The sequence below is a fragment of the Ambystoma mexicanum genome, chromosome 11 (genome assembly GCF_040938575.1).
Source record: "Ambystoma mexicanum isolate Mex_15411 chromosome 11, UKY_AmexF1_1, whole genome shotgun sequence".
Lineage (NCBI taxonomy): Eukaryota > Metazoa > Chordata > Amphibia > Caudata > Ambystomatidae > Ambystoma > Ambystoma mexicanum.
The window spans coordinates 990,910,601-990,926,777 of NC_090934.1; the positions used below are offsets into that span (position 1 = coordinate 990,910,601).

General features: G+C 46.4%; 2 protein-coding genes across 3 annotated transcripts in view; both read right to left on the minus strand.

The window, feature by feature from the left end:
• The window catches only part of CEMIP (cell migration inducing hyaluronidase 1), an 867,705-nt gene that overhangs the window by 708,019 nt on the left and 143,509 nt on the right, over nucleotides 1-16,177 (minus strand). The gene's annotated exons all lie outside the window — the stretch shown is intronic.
• LOC138504001 (inactive cell surface hyaluronidase CEMIP2-like) overlaps nucleotides 1-16,177 on the minus strand; it is a 721,493-nt gene that overhangs the window by 243,835 nt on the left and 461,481 nt on the right. For both annotated transcript variants that reach the window (XM_069624166.1, XM_069624167.1), the window contains exons 17-18: nucleotides 14,333-14,510; nucleotides 10,933-11,148 (exon numbers count right to left, since the gene is read on the minus strand). In XM_069624166.1, coding sequence (XP_069480267.1) covers nucleotides 10,933-11,148; nucleotides 14,333-14,510 — 394 coding nt within the window. The remainder of the gene's footprint in view (nucleotides 1-10,932; nucleotides 11,149-14,332; nucleotides 14,511-16,177) is intronic.

Consider the following 16,177-nt stretch of genomic DNA (forward strand, 5'->3'; position numbering starts at 1 on the left):
CAGACGCGTGCATTACAATGATGGTCGCTATGGCTCATGGCCCCACCCATATCTGTGTACGGAAGGTTTCCAAAATGTTGCAAAATGTCTCGGTGAACGATAAAATCTCCAAAGTAGCTGAACGTTTTGTTCAGAGTTGCATGATTTGTCTACAGCATAATATGGGAAAGGGCACATTGACTTCAAGGGGTAGTTTTGGTCCACCTTCTGTCCTCTTTGAGGTTATCCACTTTGATTTCATTGAAATGGAGTGTTGTAATAACTACAAGTATGTACTAGTTGTAATCTGCGCCTTTAGTAAATGGGTTGAAGCCTTCCCTGTTAAAGATGCCACAGCAATGACAACGGCGAAGACCATGCTTAAGGAATATTTTCCTAGGTTTGGTTTGCCAAGAGTCATCTGGTCGGACAATGGTCCACATTTTATCGTTGCTGTAATTCTGCCGATATGTGCGGGATTACAGATCGATAAACGGTTCCATTTGGCTAGACGTGCTCAAAGTGCTGGTTTGGTAGAGAGACATAACGGCATCATCAAGAACAAGCTCGCTAAGACGTGTGCCGGTACCAACCTGAAATGGCCATGACGCCTTACCGATCGTGTTATTATCAATGAGAACGACCCCACAGACTAAGACTGGCCTCTACCCATTTGAGGTGGTTTTGGGTAGGCCAGCTAACCTAAGCTGAGATCTTTGCGTGACATTGAACATGTACTTCTTTCCGACTACTGTGGCCAGTTAACTAAAAATCTGTATTTGATTTATCAACAGGTGCGAGAAGCCCTCCCTGTGAAATACGAGGGCCCAGGTCACAGCATACGGCCTGGAAGCTGGGTGCTAGTCAAATCATTTGAAAGAGTATGCTGCCTTGCACCGCTTTGGAGGGGCCCGCATCTGGTTCTCTTGGTCACACAGACAGTGGTAGGAGTGTTGGGACGAAAGCATTGGATTCATGCGTCGCATGTCAAGAGGATTCCCTTCCCTTTGCTACACGATACAGAAGACACAGAAGTCCTTACCTGCGCTGCACCCAACGATCACGTAGCATCGAGCAGCACCGAGATTGCGTCAGAGACTCTCCCCGAGCCCGTGCGGCCTGGGGAAACAGCCGCTTTATCTCTACACTCTCCCACATATCCTTTTGCACCATTGTCAGAGTCTGTCATAAATTCACCACTTCCATCAGGAAGCAATGATACATTGTTCGCAGATCACGGAAGTACCAGGAGTCACAAGGTACAATCTGCGACCTTGTAGCTAGACTTACTGCATGGTTCGGCTGTGCCACCAGGAATAAATCACCAGAGGGCTTGCCTTTTTGGCCCTGTTCTTTTGCACGTAAGGAATTCTGTTGGCTAGGGTTAGGGAAGGACTAAGAAAACGCACGATCAGGAGATCGCCAGCAAACAAACTCTGGAGTATTCGTTTGAAGAAACAATGCCTGCAATCGCTCCCACTCGTACAGAACAAATAAGTGACTGTGTGACCGACCGTAATAATGAACAATCGAATGCGTGCTCCCCGAAAACGTATTGTTGTCTTGTGATTGTGTTAACTGGCTTCACAATAGTAATTGCCTTAGGATTTTGGTATCTGGAAGAAGTACATCCGCTTGAAATTATGTTACCCACTGAAAATGTACCTACTGTTTCTACACCCTTCATGCATCTGCACACTCTATCTCCTAGAGACTCTCAGCACAGACAGAGTTACCACAACAACACTTTTTTACTCATCATGAATGCAACACATTGGGCCTCATTAGGACCCAGGCGGAGTGGGTTTCCGCCAGCGCTAATCGCGGCGGACCCGTCCGCCGTACTACGAGTTCCCTTAGCGCCATGGAGGTTTTCTCCGCCTGGTTTTACCAGGCGGAGAAAACCATGGCGCTACGGGACCTCGTTGTTAATTACGCCACCGTATTTTACGGTGGCGTAATTAACTCCTTCCCCACTCCCATTATCCCTATGGGGCAAGAATGGGAATGGGGAAGGGCAGAATGGGGATTGGGGATTTACCGCTCCGCCGAGGTCGGAATGGGGCGGTAAATCCGCCAACCCCCATGGCGCTATCGACGGCTTTCCGCCGTGCTTCGCGGTGCATTTAGCACCGCGAAATCCGCCTGGGTCCTAATGAGGCCCATTGTCAGGGCTGGCTGGAGTAGTAATCAGGAAGAGTATGTACATAGAATTAACATTGTGGTTGCCCAAGTCAAGATGGAGAGAAAGAAACTTAATCTGATTGGTTTAAGGAACAATAGTATGTTTGGTTTGTCTGATTGGTGGATAGGATAATGGGTTGGATTCTTGGGAGGTGAGCAAGATTCTAAACTGCCTTTCATCCAAAGTAATTCAGTGGCTGGTTGTACATTAGTTAAGCTCCTTAAGTGAGGCCTTTCAGAGTTCAGAAGATTTACTAAAGAAGTGAGAAAATCGTTGCTGAGCCAGAGTGATCAAGAAGACATCAGGTGGGATCGTTCCTTTTAAAAGCTTAAAGATTCTCACAGTGAACTTCCATTTTATATCAGAAACTTAAAGAGTTTAGAAGTTTAAAGTTTACTATAAGAAGAGAAAATGTTTACAGTTTATATAAAATATGGAAAATAATTGAAAAGACTGTGCGCGCACGTTTTAAAGTTGTTAATAGTGTGAAAAGTGTTTCAAGACTGTTTAACGTGCGCGCAAGTCTTCGTGTCTTCAGCAATGTCATTGGGAGCGCGTGCGTATGAGAGCGTGTGTTGGATTGCGAAAGAGCGCGAGTCCATATTAACTGAGCGTGGGTAATTTTTAGCGCGTGTACATTTTTCATTTGAGTGACGTTACGTATGAGAGCGCGTGTTGGATTGCGATAGAGCGCAAGTCCATTTTTATTGAGCGCGAGTTGTTTTTGCCGTGTGAACTATTTCCACGTGAGAGACGTCGCAAGTAATAGCACAAGTTCGGTTGGCGATCGAGCGCGGGTCCATTTGAACTAGCGTGCATAGTTTTTCAGTGCGAGCGCGTGTTTCACGTACACGTGAATTTGTTAATGTGTGCGTGTATTTGTTAAGGTGCGCGTGTTTCATGTGTGCGTATATTTTTAAGGTGCACGTCTAGTGATTTTGCATGTTAATCGCACGGTTGCAGAGAGTGAATACGTTATTTCAAGAAAGTAGCTATATGTTCATATGTGTAAACAAAGAAAAGATTCACACGCAGAAGAAGCAGTAGCATTCAAGAAAGTTTATGAGTTTCTTCTTAATGCAATTTTCACACAAAAGAGAATTCAATACTTCAAGAAAGACTGCATTTCTCATGAGTATTTGAAAATTCAAACTTACTGGAGTTAAATGAACTTAAAAGTCAAAGAAGAATATCTAAGGTTGTAAGGTGTTTCCAAGAGTCATTTTTCTTTAGGATATTAAAGAGACTGGAATGGCTAGTGACAATATGCACTAAAACATTACAACAGTTTACAAGATATTCCAAACAGATAATTAACCTCTAAGTCTTAAACAGAGGTATAAGAGGTAAAGAAGTTAGAGTTTGTTTTAAAAATAATTTAGAGAAAAAGGTTTACACTAATGTATAAGTAACCAAGTGTATTTGTTTACTACAGATACCAGAGCCTACCAGAAGGTTGCAGGGCTGCAGTGTCTCCGTTGTTATTTTATCCAAATTCCCCTTTCCCTTTTGTGGGGTTCTCAGCTCAGCTTTTACTTTAGGGTTGAGAGGTGAACTCCTGGTGAGGGTCTGTGGGGCCAGCATCAGCTCCTGTGGAATTCAGTCAAGCCGGACCCTGACACACATGCCATTTTTAAAAAGTCTTATTGTTGGGTCTGCTCGCATTTACCGTGCTGGTATATTCATCCTTTACCTCTAACTACTGCATGTTATGCATCTTTAAGGGCACTATTCTTTTGCCGATGGAACGATAGCATCTCGGGGAACTTTGATGGAACTAATTTGAATGATTTTGAGAAACGTGTTCCAATGCCCCTGGGATGCTCACTCTTTGCGAATAGGAGCAAGCTTAATGTTGCTTCTATTAGGCCTTCTGATAGACTGTCTCGTCCCTTTCAATCTCTGATCTCTTTCAAGATGGCTCCTATAGGCAATAGGGATGCCACGCTACCTCCCTACACTGTTAACAACAGCCCTGATTCAGTTTCTTTCTGCATACAGAGGAATGGTACTCAGTCAATGGGTGATTTCAAGGGCTGCACCAATGTTGCGAACCTGACCAGTGAGGACAGACCTTTGTATGTAGGCGAACCTGTCTACTTTGCGGTAATGAAGCTTTCCCATGGTTACCTAGGGATTGGCAGGGAACCTGTTATTTGGGAATTTTGTTACCCGGGGTATTCATAGCAAGCACCATAGAAATCTCTAAGGTTCGTCCAAGGCGGGACGAGAATGGCGATACTTCATCACAAGTTCTGGGTGACGTAGCTAAATCCTTCGTACCATTTTGGGGGCAAATATTAAACTCTCTGAGGATATCAGAAGACTAGCGAGAGTACTGGAGAGGACCATCAACCGGACCACTGACATACTTGTCCCATGCCTGACTTGTGGTCTAAGGATTGTCTGCGCCAATAAGCCTGATCCACTGACATACATCGAAACAATGTAAAGCAAATATCGAACGTGGACACTGGCTGAACTGCATTGTGAGGGACATGTGTTAAGGCTTACTGCTAAATCTGGGATACACAGTTGCCATTGTAGCCTGTTTATATGTAAACCGAATATAATCTGTGTGAATTTTGTTGTATAAGCCATAAGTGAACTCGCCACAAACTCTAGACCATGGATTATTAACTTGCAGGAGGACTGGACATTATTACTGAATTGTATAAAAACCTGACTGTCCAGATGTCCAGTACATCTCACTTCTCACACTGAAGGGATGGTATTCGCTGTGATGTACTGAGAGCCAGATAGCCATCTGTTTTGTTCTTTGTAAACTGCGCAGTAGAAATTAAAGATCTGTGAATCTTTAAAAGCCAGTGTTTGGTATATTTCCTTTTGTAGTACTTAGCCTCGATATTTCCTCTTGCTTTTACACACCCAGTAATAGTAATGTGGCAATAAGACCCGAGGCGGCGGGCCAATACCGCGCCAGGTAATGCCCGCGGGCGCTCGGGCCTTAACCAGGCCCCGGGGGCATTACCGTGGGCGGTACTGGCCTGCCGCCAAGGGTCTTATAGCCATTATTATCCTGGCCTGCTAGACCGGGGTACTAATGGCATTTTTTTTCAGTTCCGAAACATAAATACAAAATAAAAAACAAGTCAAATAAAATGGCCACCAGGAAAGGGAAAACGTAGTCTGTTTTCCCTTTCAATGGCGGCCATCGGGAGTGGACGCGCTGGGAACAGAAATGTTCCCAGCGTGTTTGCTCCACAGAAAAAGAAAAAAGAAGGTAAGTGGGGTTGGGAGGGCAGGGAGGGGATAGTTTGCAGGGGAAGAGGGGTGGAGGAAAAAAATAAAACTTACCTGAGTCCGCGGCAGGGGACGAAGGCAGCCTCCAGCCTTGGGGAGGCTCGGAGTGGGGATTGCCCTGTTTCAAGCCTCCTCATTGGCTAAGGGGCTGCCAAGCCCCCCGCCGGGAACAAAAGCAGGCACGTATGTGCGTCCACGGGAATGCCATGTGGTATGGCTCGTAAAAGAGCCAATCCACATGTAGTATTTCCTGTGGAAAGCGTGTGGTGGGTACTAATAAAAAATACAAGCTGCACATGCGCCAACTCATTTAACTGGCCCACGTTGCCCAACAAAACTGTCCCAGACCAACCGGTTGGGCTGGCCCTTTGGCCATTACTCAGAGCCTTATTCTGGGGTTTGTATTTATTGCGCCTCGGATTCTCATTTACTCTCCCATCAGCCGCAGACTCTATCCATGTATTCTACCCCCAATGGTCATTCATTCAACTTCCCAAAAACACATGCATTTGTCTGCCCATCAACGCCCAATTTGCGTCTTTCCTTACACCCTGATAAGTCCATCTTCGAATTTCCTAATTCCTCACTCCAGTCTCTCACTCTCATTCCTTTCTCCATCCACGCAGCCGATCATGCATCTATCCATCCATCCATCCTCCTCGCCTCACACGTCGTCACCTCTCTCTCATCCTCACGTTCCCATCCATCCTTCCTGCATCATCCTTCCCTCTCTCCCTCTCCCTGCCTGCCACCTCCTTCACGTATCGCCTACTGTACACACAAGTCTGTGTGTGCATTGGAATGCAGAAAACCTTACGAAAGGCAATCAGTTGGGCCTTTTAGTGCTTGTTGATCTACCTTAAGTGATTGCTAGTCCATGGCAGGGATCTCCCTTTGCTCTGTGCTCAATATTCATAGAACGCTCTACTTTTGCTTAGTTTTGTAGGTTTAGATCTATTTGATCGAAAAGACTGACCATTTCACAATTGACCGAATTCTTTTTGTTTGTTTTTATTTAAATGCGAGGGAAGACCCCCAAACCCCCACATCCCTCCACCTTAACCTATTACCTTTCCCCACCCCACATCTATATTTAAATTTAAATTGACCGAAATTCATAAAGTATTCGAACAACAAAAATTCAGTACATTCTGGAATGTCAATTTGGGCCGCTATCAAGTATGCTAATACCCAAACATTAGTTAGGGCAAACCAAGGCAGGGGTGGACTGGGAACCAAAGCTGCCCCATATTACACATTTTCAGCAAGCCCAACGCTTTTCCTGTGGGGAAATTTAGAAATACCACACAAAAGAGGCCCAGGGTGAGAGGTCTACCATAACATCACCAGAGTTCCCTATAGGCCATTCCACCCTTGAACAAATGTATACAATGGAAAATGGACCAGGTGATGTTAAAGGAACATGAACCAGGGGACAATACAAACAGACAGGGCACATCTTGAGGGCCACCTCGAATGCATTAAAGTTGTGTGTTTTGATTTCGGGGGCTAAGGCACTACAGTGGCATGGCAGGAGGGGCGCGAAGGGCAGGAATTGAAAGGATGTACAGGGTGGGTTAGGGAGATGGAATGAAGAATGTTAGGTGGGCGGCTTGGGGTAATAGTATCAGCCCGATGCAGAGAAAATGAATGAATGGATTTGGAGATCAGCAGGAGGAAGTCGAGGAGGGCCGGGCTGTGCATGGAGAGCCAGCCATCAGGAAGCCGGCAGAAAGGTGGGTGAAGAGGGGGGCTGGTTGTAAAGAGTGAGAGATGCAAAGTTTATGATTATGCCAAAGGAGCAAAAGAGAGGGAGGCCCAAGAAAAGGCTTGAGCAGCAGTTGTTTTGACTACCTATCGGAGTGGAGAGGTGAGCATGTGTGTAGTGAGAAGTTTTCCGATCTTGCTGATATTCTGCAGGTAGATCCTAGCAGTGATAACTGATAGAGGCGATCAGTTTTTGCAGCTCCAGATCAATGTCAAAGAGTACCACAAGATTGTGAGTCTTTGGGGAGGGCTTAGGGGTCGTGGGGAGAAAATTGGTAACGGTAGAAGTAGCGGGGTGCTATGGCAAGGGAGATCAAGAACTATGGTCTTAGAGGAACTAAGCATATGACTGTGAAGTGCCATCCAGTGGCGAATGCCCAAGATACAGTCCACCATATCCAGGGAGATGGCAGACGAAGTCTGGAAAGAAGAAAAAGGATTGGAGGCCACAAAAAGGTGATAAGAAAAACTCCAAAAGAAAAGATGTGTTGTAGAGGGTAAAGAGAAGGGGCAGTGGAGAGCGCCCTGGGAGACTCCCACAAAAAGTGAGTTAGCAGCAGTGTTTTCAGTGTTCCAAAAAAACGAGACGGTTCCATAACAGAGCTAAGAGGCAATCCGGGGGTGAGTGCAGTGTCCCGAGTACTGAGGTTAGAGAGGGCTAGGAGGAGAAAGGGGTGATCCATAATGTTGAAGTCTGCAGAGAGCTCAAGGAGCATGAGGATAGAGAAGAGATTGAGGTGATGGGTGGTGGTGAAGAGGTCGGAGACATGGGTGAGGGATGTTTCTGTTGAGTGCCATCGAAGGAAGCCACACTCAAGGTGGTCACAGAGTCAGACAGTTTCCAGGTAACTGTTAATACTGTTAATTACAAGATTCTGGAGTAGTGAGGTAGTCTGGCTGATAGTTTCCTGGATTTTTAGGGTCATGAGAGGGCGAGTTGAGAATAAGTGAACAGTGGCTAACTTGAAGTAAGAGGGAGGGACTCCAGCGCAAAGGAGAGGTGTGAAAGGGTCAGAGACGGGAGCAGGTAATGACTGTAATAGCCTTTATGGTATGTGGAGCAAAGGGGTTAACTGCAGCAGATGACAGATTGGCAGGCGGAAGAATGGATCCAGTTATATGGGTGTGGTTGGGGAGAAGAAGCACAGGCAGTATAGAGAAGGTGTGAGAGGGGATGGGGAGAAAAAAGGGAGGAGTGGCGATAGTAAGGAGGGTAGTAGTGATGTCGCCCATCATAGAGATCTTAAATGAAAAATAGAGGTTGAAGGGAAAGGATCAGGGTAGGGAAGCATGGATTGGAAGCATCAAGAGCCTTAGTGAATACGAAGATGGCATCCCAGTAGGCAGCAAGGAGTGGAGAGGAGCAACATTCGAGCCAGCGGTGGAGGTGGAGGTGGAAACGCATTGTGGTCTAGAGTCTGAAGGGAGTAACAGTGCAGGTTGGCTAGTTGTCCTCAAATGGTGAGATCAGAGCCTGATTAAAATCATTAAAGGCCTGCTCAGTGGACGTAACCTTCGGATGAGAATGGGCAAGGAAGGAGAATATGACATCAGCCAGGCAGAGACCCAGACGGTTAGGATCGATCTTGCGTTTTGGAATAGAGCAGAAGGGGTGAAAGGAGGAAAGTGGGGTAATAGAGATGATTAGGTGCAGAAGGGATCGGTCGGAGGATAACAGGTCAGTCGTGAGGCTAGTTAAGGTAGGGGAGGTTGAGAGAAAGACAAGGTCAGGAAAGTTGCTTTGTGTGCAAGTAGGTAGATTGGGGAAGGAGGCCAGAGAGTGATCAGAAAAAAGGTAGTCGAGCCTGAGTTGGTGGGAGGAAGATATTTGTGCGGGATTGAAGCAATAGAGGCATTCATGGGAATGGAGTTGTGAATAAGGTGAAGGCCAGGATAGAGAGAGTTAGGGGACCTGGAGATCCAGGTGGCCTGCAGATCGGGAGGATAGTGAGGAGTCGGTGTATGGAGTTGGATGGAAATATGTTCAAAGAAGAGTGGGAGAAAGTGAAATGGCTGGAGGTCAGCAGAGGGATTGGCTGTGTTGATCCTTATCTCAATCCCGCCTCCTTTCATGGCCATTTGGGGGAGTGAGTGAATGAAGGAAGCAAAGTCTGTATGTAAGGCAGTGTCCTTGAGGGCTATCCAGGATGCTCCGATACTCAAGGATGGAGTCAGGGGTACATCTTTAAATGGCAGGAGGCACAGCTAAAGGCAGTGAAAAGGTTTTTCCATTAGGGAGAGTCAGTGAGGGTGTCTGTACTTAAGCAATAAAACCAGGTAATACCTCAGGGACCAAGTTACAGGCCCGAGCAAAGCAATGGTCTAAATGGAAGAGTCCCAGGACAGTAACTGACCTGGTAATGCCCTCTGCCTGCAGGTGTTTCATGCTATTAGCATCCTGGCATGCTTAACAGGGTGCTAATAGGTGTTGTTTTATTTTTAAAGTTAAGAAATGGCATAGTTGCAGTTTCTCAACAAAAAACCAATCTACAAACCAAGATGGCTGCCATGGTCAAGGGAGAAGGGAACTATACAGCCCCTTTCCCTTTTCCAGGGTGGCGGTTGCCATGGCACACCGAGTGCTCCAGGCACCGGCAAGGGACCAGGCAGCTTCAGGTAAGCAGGGCAGGGTTTGGGATCTGGGGGGAGTGGGCAGGGCAGACGGAAATTGTGACTGGGGTGAAGGGGTCTGGGGATTACTTACTGCTGCACGGCTGGGTAAATGGCAGCCTCCCGTTACTCAGGAGACTTGGAACGCAGTAGGATTTACCATGAGTAAAACCTGCGATCTGAGCTCAATGGTTGGCTGGGAACCCCTGGCTAATTTAGGGTATACAAACTAAAGTAACAATTCAACAAAGGACCAGACTTCTGTGGCCTGCGCAGGTGGTTGGGAAAGACAGAGCTGTGCAGTGAAGTGGTCGGCATGCCGAGGAAGGGTAGCAATATCGACTGAATTGTTGTTTTGAAGAAATCTGGAGATGGTGGATTAGGTACTGGAGGACAGAGGGTAGTAAGACATGGCAAGTGAAAGGTCAGGATGAATGAAGAGAAGTTACACAAATCCAGATGATGAGATGGGACAGCTGCAAAAGTGTAGCACACGGCACACAGTGGAATGTGAACACAAATTAAAGAGACCAAGTACACAACTCATGAACAGTAGAGGGCTTTCTTGGCAAGTGGGAGGAGTGTGTGGGTAATGGGTTGAGAAGCAGTAGAGGGCTTTCTTAGCAAGTGGGAGGAATTTGTGGGTAAATGGTTGAGAAACAGTAGAGGGCTTTCTAAGCAAGTGGAAGGAGTTTGTGGGTAATGGGTTGAGAAACAGTAGAGGGCTTTCTTAGCAAGTGGGAGGAGATTGTGGGTAATGAGTTGAGAAGCAGTCGATGGCTTTCTAAGCAAGTGGGAGGAGATTGTGGGTAGTGAGTTGAGAAGCAGTAGAGGGCTTTCTAAGCAAGTGGGAGGAGTATGTGGGTAATGGTTTGAGAAGCAAGCTGGTGGAATCATGAAGCACTGCATTGTGTACGTTTGTTGATAACCAGATCTGCCATGCTGTGGCGGACATCATCCTTGACACGCCAGGTGAGAGGTTGGGAAGCCGTTAAGCAGCAAGTTGCTTTAGTCAACACAGCAATCATTTCACAATCTGTGTGGCCCACACCTGTGCTATTATTTCAGACTGCACAAGTCCCTCTGCCACAAAGAAGCAGCTGTTACTGGATCTACATGGTGCTCACCTGGGCATACTTTCCAGTGCAGATCACAGCATTCCATCTGGGAACAGTGAGGCAGCCCGGATGCTGGAGCAAAAAGTTGTCCGCTCGACCAATGAAGGTGTCGGCATATCCAGACACTGATCCATCCAGGTCATGGAAGATGGACAGTTTGTCGCCATCATTGTCATTGTCTCCAAACCACTGTCCGGGCTTCCCAAAAAACACTTTCAGCCCCACCTGTGAAAAAAGACACATGCTGTTAGTATTTGAGAGCGATATCGAGAAAACACTGTAAAAACATCGACAAACGCTGGGCATGCTCCTTATAATATTACATTAAACACTGTGGGAAAAAATGAGCTCAGGAGCACCACTGCAACCAGCAACGATATCAGGAAAACACTGCTAAACCATCATCAAACACTGTGTATACTCCTTATAATATTACACACTGGAAAAACAGACCTCAAGAGCACCAATGCAACCAGCAACAATATCAGGAAAACACTGCTAAACCATCATCAAACACTGTGTATACTCCTTATAATATTACACACTGGAAAAACAGACCTCAAGAGAACCACCGCAACCAGCAACAATATCAGGAAAACACTGCTAAACCATCAGCAAACACTGTGTATGCTCCTTATAATATTACACACTGGAAAAACAGACCTCAAGAGCACCAATGCAACCAGCAACGATATCAGGAAAACACTGCTAAACCATCATCAAACACTGTGTATGCTCCTTATAATATTACACACTGGAAAAACAGACCTCAAGAGCACCAATGCAACCAGCAACGATATCAGGAAAACACTGCAAAAACATCAAACGCTGTGCTTGCTCCTTATAATATTACACACCGTCGAAAATCGTGTCCTAACATTGTACTACAACAACACCTGCTCATAGAACAGGCCGCTTGCACATCATAGAGGAACAGCAACACCCACTCTGCAGATTGATCAATGAAAAGGGTAAACAGACATTAACAAACCACTGCCTTGCTCTGCGCGTAGAGCATACATGAGCGGGAATGTCGCAAACTAGGCAGGGACACCTACAAAGACAGAGCAGAGACATCACCAAAAAGGGGCGTCATCCAATGCACAGCAGACAGACCTCAACAAACAGTGCACAAATGCATCAGTAACCGCACCGCAGAAATACTTCAACAAACACTGCAGAGGGACATCAAACTGCCTGCACAGAGACATGATATGATGTGATAGGTTATTTATAACGTGCTTAATACCCAGAGGTTTCTAAGCGCGGACAGGGGGATGTGCTTCTCTGTGTCGTCTTGCTTCCAAGGAGAGCATATTGCTGCTGAGCTATCCTCCCAAGACATGAGCAGACAGCGCGCATAGACATCCGCAAACGCTACAGAGACGCCAGAAACATGCCGTAGAGCAGTCCATAGGAACGCCAGGGAGGTGGCCCAGGGTGGAGGAAGGGGACTGCTTATCATATGAAATGTAAGCAGTTTCGGCTCATGAAGAGCTCAGCTAACACCATTTTCACTCAAGGGGGGCTCAGTGTAAACAAAATTGGAAAACAATAATGTAAACTCAACTCCGCGCAGCGGGCATAACCCCATCTATGGCCCCCTAACCCAGTAATACATTGTATCTCATGTAATGAGATGAGACGGAGACCTTTTCTGAACTTTTGAAAAACATATTACATTTTATTGGAAAACACATGGTCGCTTTCTTAGGGTCATCTTCTTGGGCGGTCCCAGCCCTGCTCAGGCCATAAGTATACCTGGCCCAAAAACATCATCCTTTCCCGGTTGGCTCTGCCAATTCTGTTTTACATAGTCCAATTTCCAAACCAACGAGCCTTTCTCACTTCCATTTCCGCTCTTGCGAGAATGGCCCGGCCCGGTATCCGACTGATAGTTCAGTCACTTCTGCCTGGGCTGGAAGAGAGACCTGGCCCTCTCAGCACAGACTACCCCCAGGCCAAGCCATTTCCGGCCAGACTGTAGGGGGGCATGCACTTCCGCTCCCTCTGTGCAGGGAGACGAGTCCACGGAGGGGGTGGCCAGAGGGCGGCCTACTATGCCAGCTGCCCCTCTAGTGCCTCCTGCATAGGCTTGTGCATCTGCTGACAAGCATGAACACACACACACTGCAGCGATTTTTAGAAACATACCTTAGAGCAACATCATCAAACACGCAAAATAAATACACAAGCAAATAATGGCAAGATAGATCAGGAATCCTTGCAGAGATATCAGCAAACACAATGGGGCGAGAGTGACCAACAAACACACTCAAACACACTCAAACATCCATCAAACAAGTGGCACAGACTTCAGCATCCGCACTAAAGAATAACATCAACAAACAAAGGCCAGATTCCTCAAGAAACCCTGTAGAGGCATCGCCAAACACTGCAGAGGTATCAAGATACATAGTGGAGAGTGGCAAGCAAACACAATGGGGCGAGAGTGACCAACAAACACACTCAAACATCCATCAAACAAGTGGCACAGACTTCAGCATCCACACTAAAGAATAACATCAACAAACAAAGGCCAGATTCCTCAAGAACCCTGTAGAGGCATCGCCAAACATTGCAGAGGTATCAAGATACATAGTGGAGAGTGGCAAGCAAACACAATGGGGCGAGAGTGACCAACAAACACACTCAAACATCCATCAAACAAGTGGCACAGACTTCAGCATCCACACTAAAGAATAACATCAACAAACAAAGGCCAGATTCCTCAAGAAACCCTGTAGAGGCATCGCCAAACACTGCAGAGGTATCAAGATACATAGTGGAGAGTGACAAGCAAACACAATGGGGCGAGAATGAGCAACAAACGCACTTAAACATCAAACATCAATCAAACATGTGGCAGAGACAGCAGCATCCACACTAAAGAGTAACATTCAAGAAACCCTGTAGAGGCATCAACAAACGCTGCAGAGGTTTCAAGATACATAGTGGAGAGTGGCAAGCAAACACAATGGGGCGAGAATGAGCAACAAACACACTTAAACATCAAACATCAATCAAACATGTGGCAGAGACAGCAGCATCCACACTAAAGAATAACATCAACAAACAAAGGCCAGATTCCTCAAGAAACCCTGTAGAGGCATCGCCAAACGCTGCAGAGATTTCAAGATACATACTGGAGAGTGACAAGCAAACACACACCAACGTGAGGTCCACCAATGCCATAAAGAGAAACAGCAGCAAAACACTGCAGCGAAAAAACAAAATCCCACTGCAGGGACTCAGTAGACACACTGCAGTAAAAGCAGCATGCATTGCAGGGGCATGAACAAATCTTGCAAGATGATCAACCAACACACAGCAGATCAGTGCATTACCCCAGTAGTGAGCATGTTGAGATGCTGTGATAGGTAATCCTAGGTATTGTCTCCAAACTTACGTTTCGCTCCATCCTGACCTGGGAGACGTTGTTTTGGGGGCTAACTTGCCACGAGTTCTTCATGAAGAAGCCGATGGCACTGGAGGGCCTGTCTGCAGAAGGGGTGAACTTCTTGAAGGTGCACTTCAGCAGGCGAAGCGGCCCATCGTAGATCTGGAACCCGCGGATGGGGAACGTCCTGAGGGAGAGAAGGCAGTGCTTGACTATGAACCTCAGAATGGGACGTCCGGTGTAAGTACATTTTTCTCCCAACTTTGAAACCCCCCCCAAATCCCTCCACCCCCAGACCCTCCCTCCACCCCGCCCCATTTGCTTCATTGTCCATTTTCCATTTTTTGCACTCTTCTTTCGCATGTTCATCCAGCATTACATTATATCCATTTTTTTCAAATTCTGGGGGCACTATTGTAACATAGATTCCCCCTTCATATAGTCCAGTATTAACCCTCTCTCTTGGCAGAATTTGTCCCTATCGCCTTGTATTTTATACGTGATCCATTCCATGGCAAGTATATCCCAAACCTTGCCTAACCATTGGCCACCATCCTGAGGCTAGTGTCACAACCCCGGCTGGGCTGGGGAGAAATATCTACATTTGCAGTAGAATTAGCAGGTGCACACACAACCATAGACACACACGCCAGCCACATCATTGCATATGCTGAGCAGAAACACAAATTAGAACAAGAAAACGCAAAATAAATACACATAGAAACGGATGCGCTACAAGCATTCGCAGAAATAAAATAAAGACGCAGATCGGCAACACACCTGTCTGAATATGACCAAAACACAAGCAGCAGTCTAGATAACAGGAGCATAACCAACACCCAGATGCCCCCACTCAACCCGCAGAGAGGTGAGACAGGGACATGCTCATTAAAAAAAGAGCGACACATTGGCATGTGGTCCCAGCCAACCTCCGCTGCTTTATCACTGCGGGCACGATCGGATTCTATACATCCCGGACACTGGAGGAGTCCTCACCTTGGCTGCCTCTGAAAGTTAAGATGCTTCTTAGCTCAGCTCGGTGGCAGGTGCAGCTGAACTTCCGCAGGATGTCTTTTTTTAGTAAGAAACGTTGCCTGGCAACATACTAATAGAAGATAATGCACATACCAAGGTGACTGTCTGACCACGCAAAAACAAAGAGGTGATGGCTGGAAAGTTTAGAATGAATCTTAACCTCTGGCATTGCTCTGGGCAACCCTCCAGACCATCGTTCTTCGCCTGCCAAGCCATTACAGAAGGGCAAAGACTGTATGCAAATCAGGCTTGGTCCCACCCAGACTTTCTGACCACGCTATACATTTCATGCAAAGGAACCCTTGCTTTTGTGGCACCGTGTAATGCCCTTGAGTGGCAAATTGAGCTTCAGGAAAGCATAATGTGATGGGAGGCTCCTCTCCCTAGACAACTCTCTGGATCTTCTAGTCCATGGAAGAACAACTTGAGTAATAAAGTCAAAGGGCCTCACCACGAGTTTCCAGGTAACGGGAAAAGTGGGAGGTTACAGAATGACCCCCAGATATTTGAGTCCTAATGATTGTAAGTTGGGAGGCCATAAGAGGCCATGCCAAACAGTTCAGTGTGGTTCTATCGAAGCAGTAATGTACTTCGACAAAAATCACTTCACATTTTTTCTATTTCTTTTTTTTTACTCCTCCAACACCCCATCCCCTACTTTACCTTGAACCCAAAAAAACATTTTTTTATTTCCACATGAAGTGATTTTGTCAAACTAAATGAACACTGAGTAATTTACCTCGACAACACCACGGTATAAGGTTCAAACTTGAAGGAAGATCCGCCCTCCGTGGAATTACCTCCATAAGTATTTCCTCC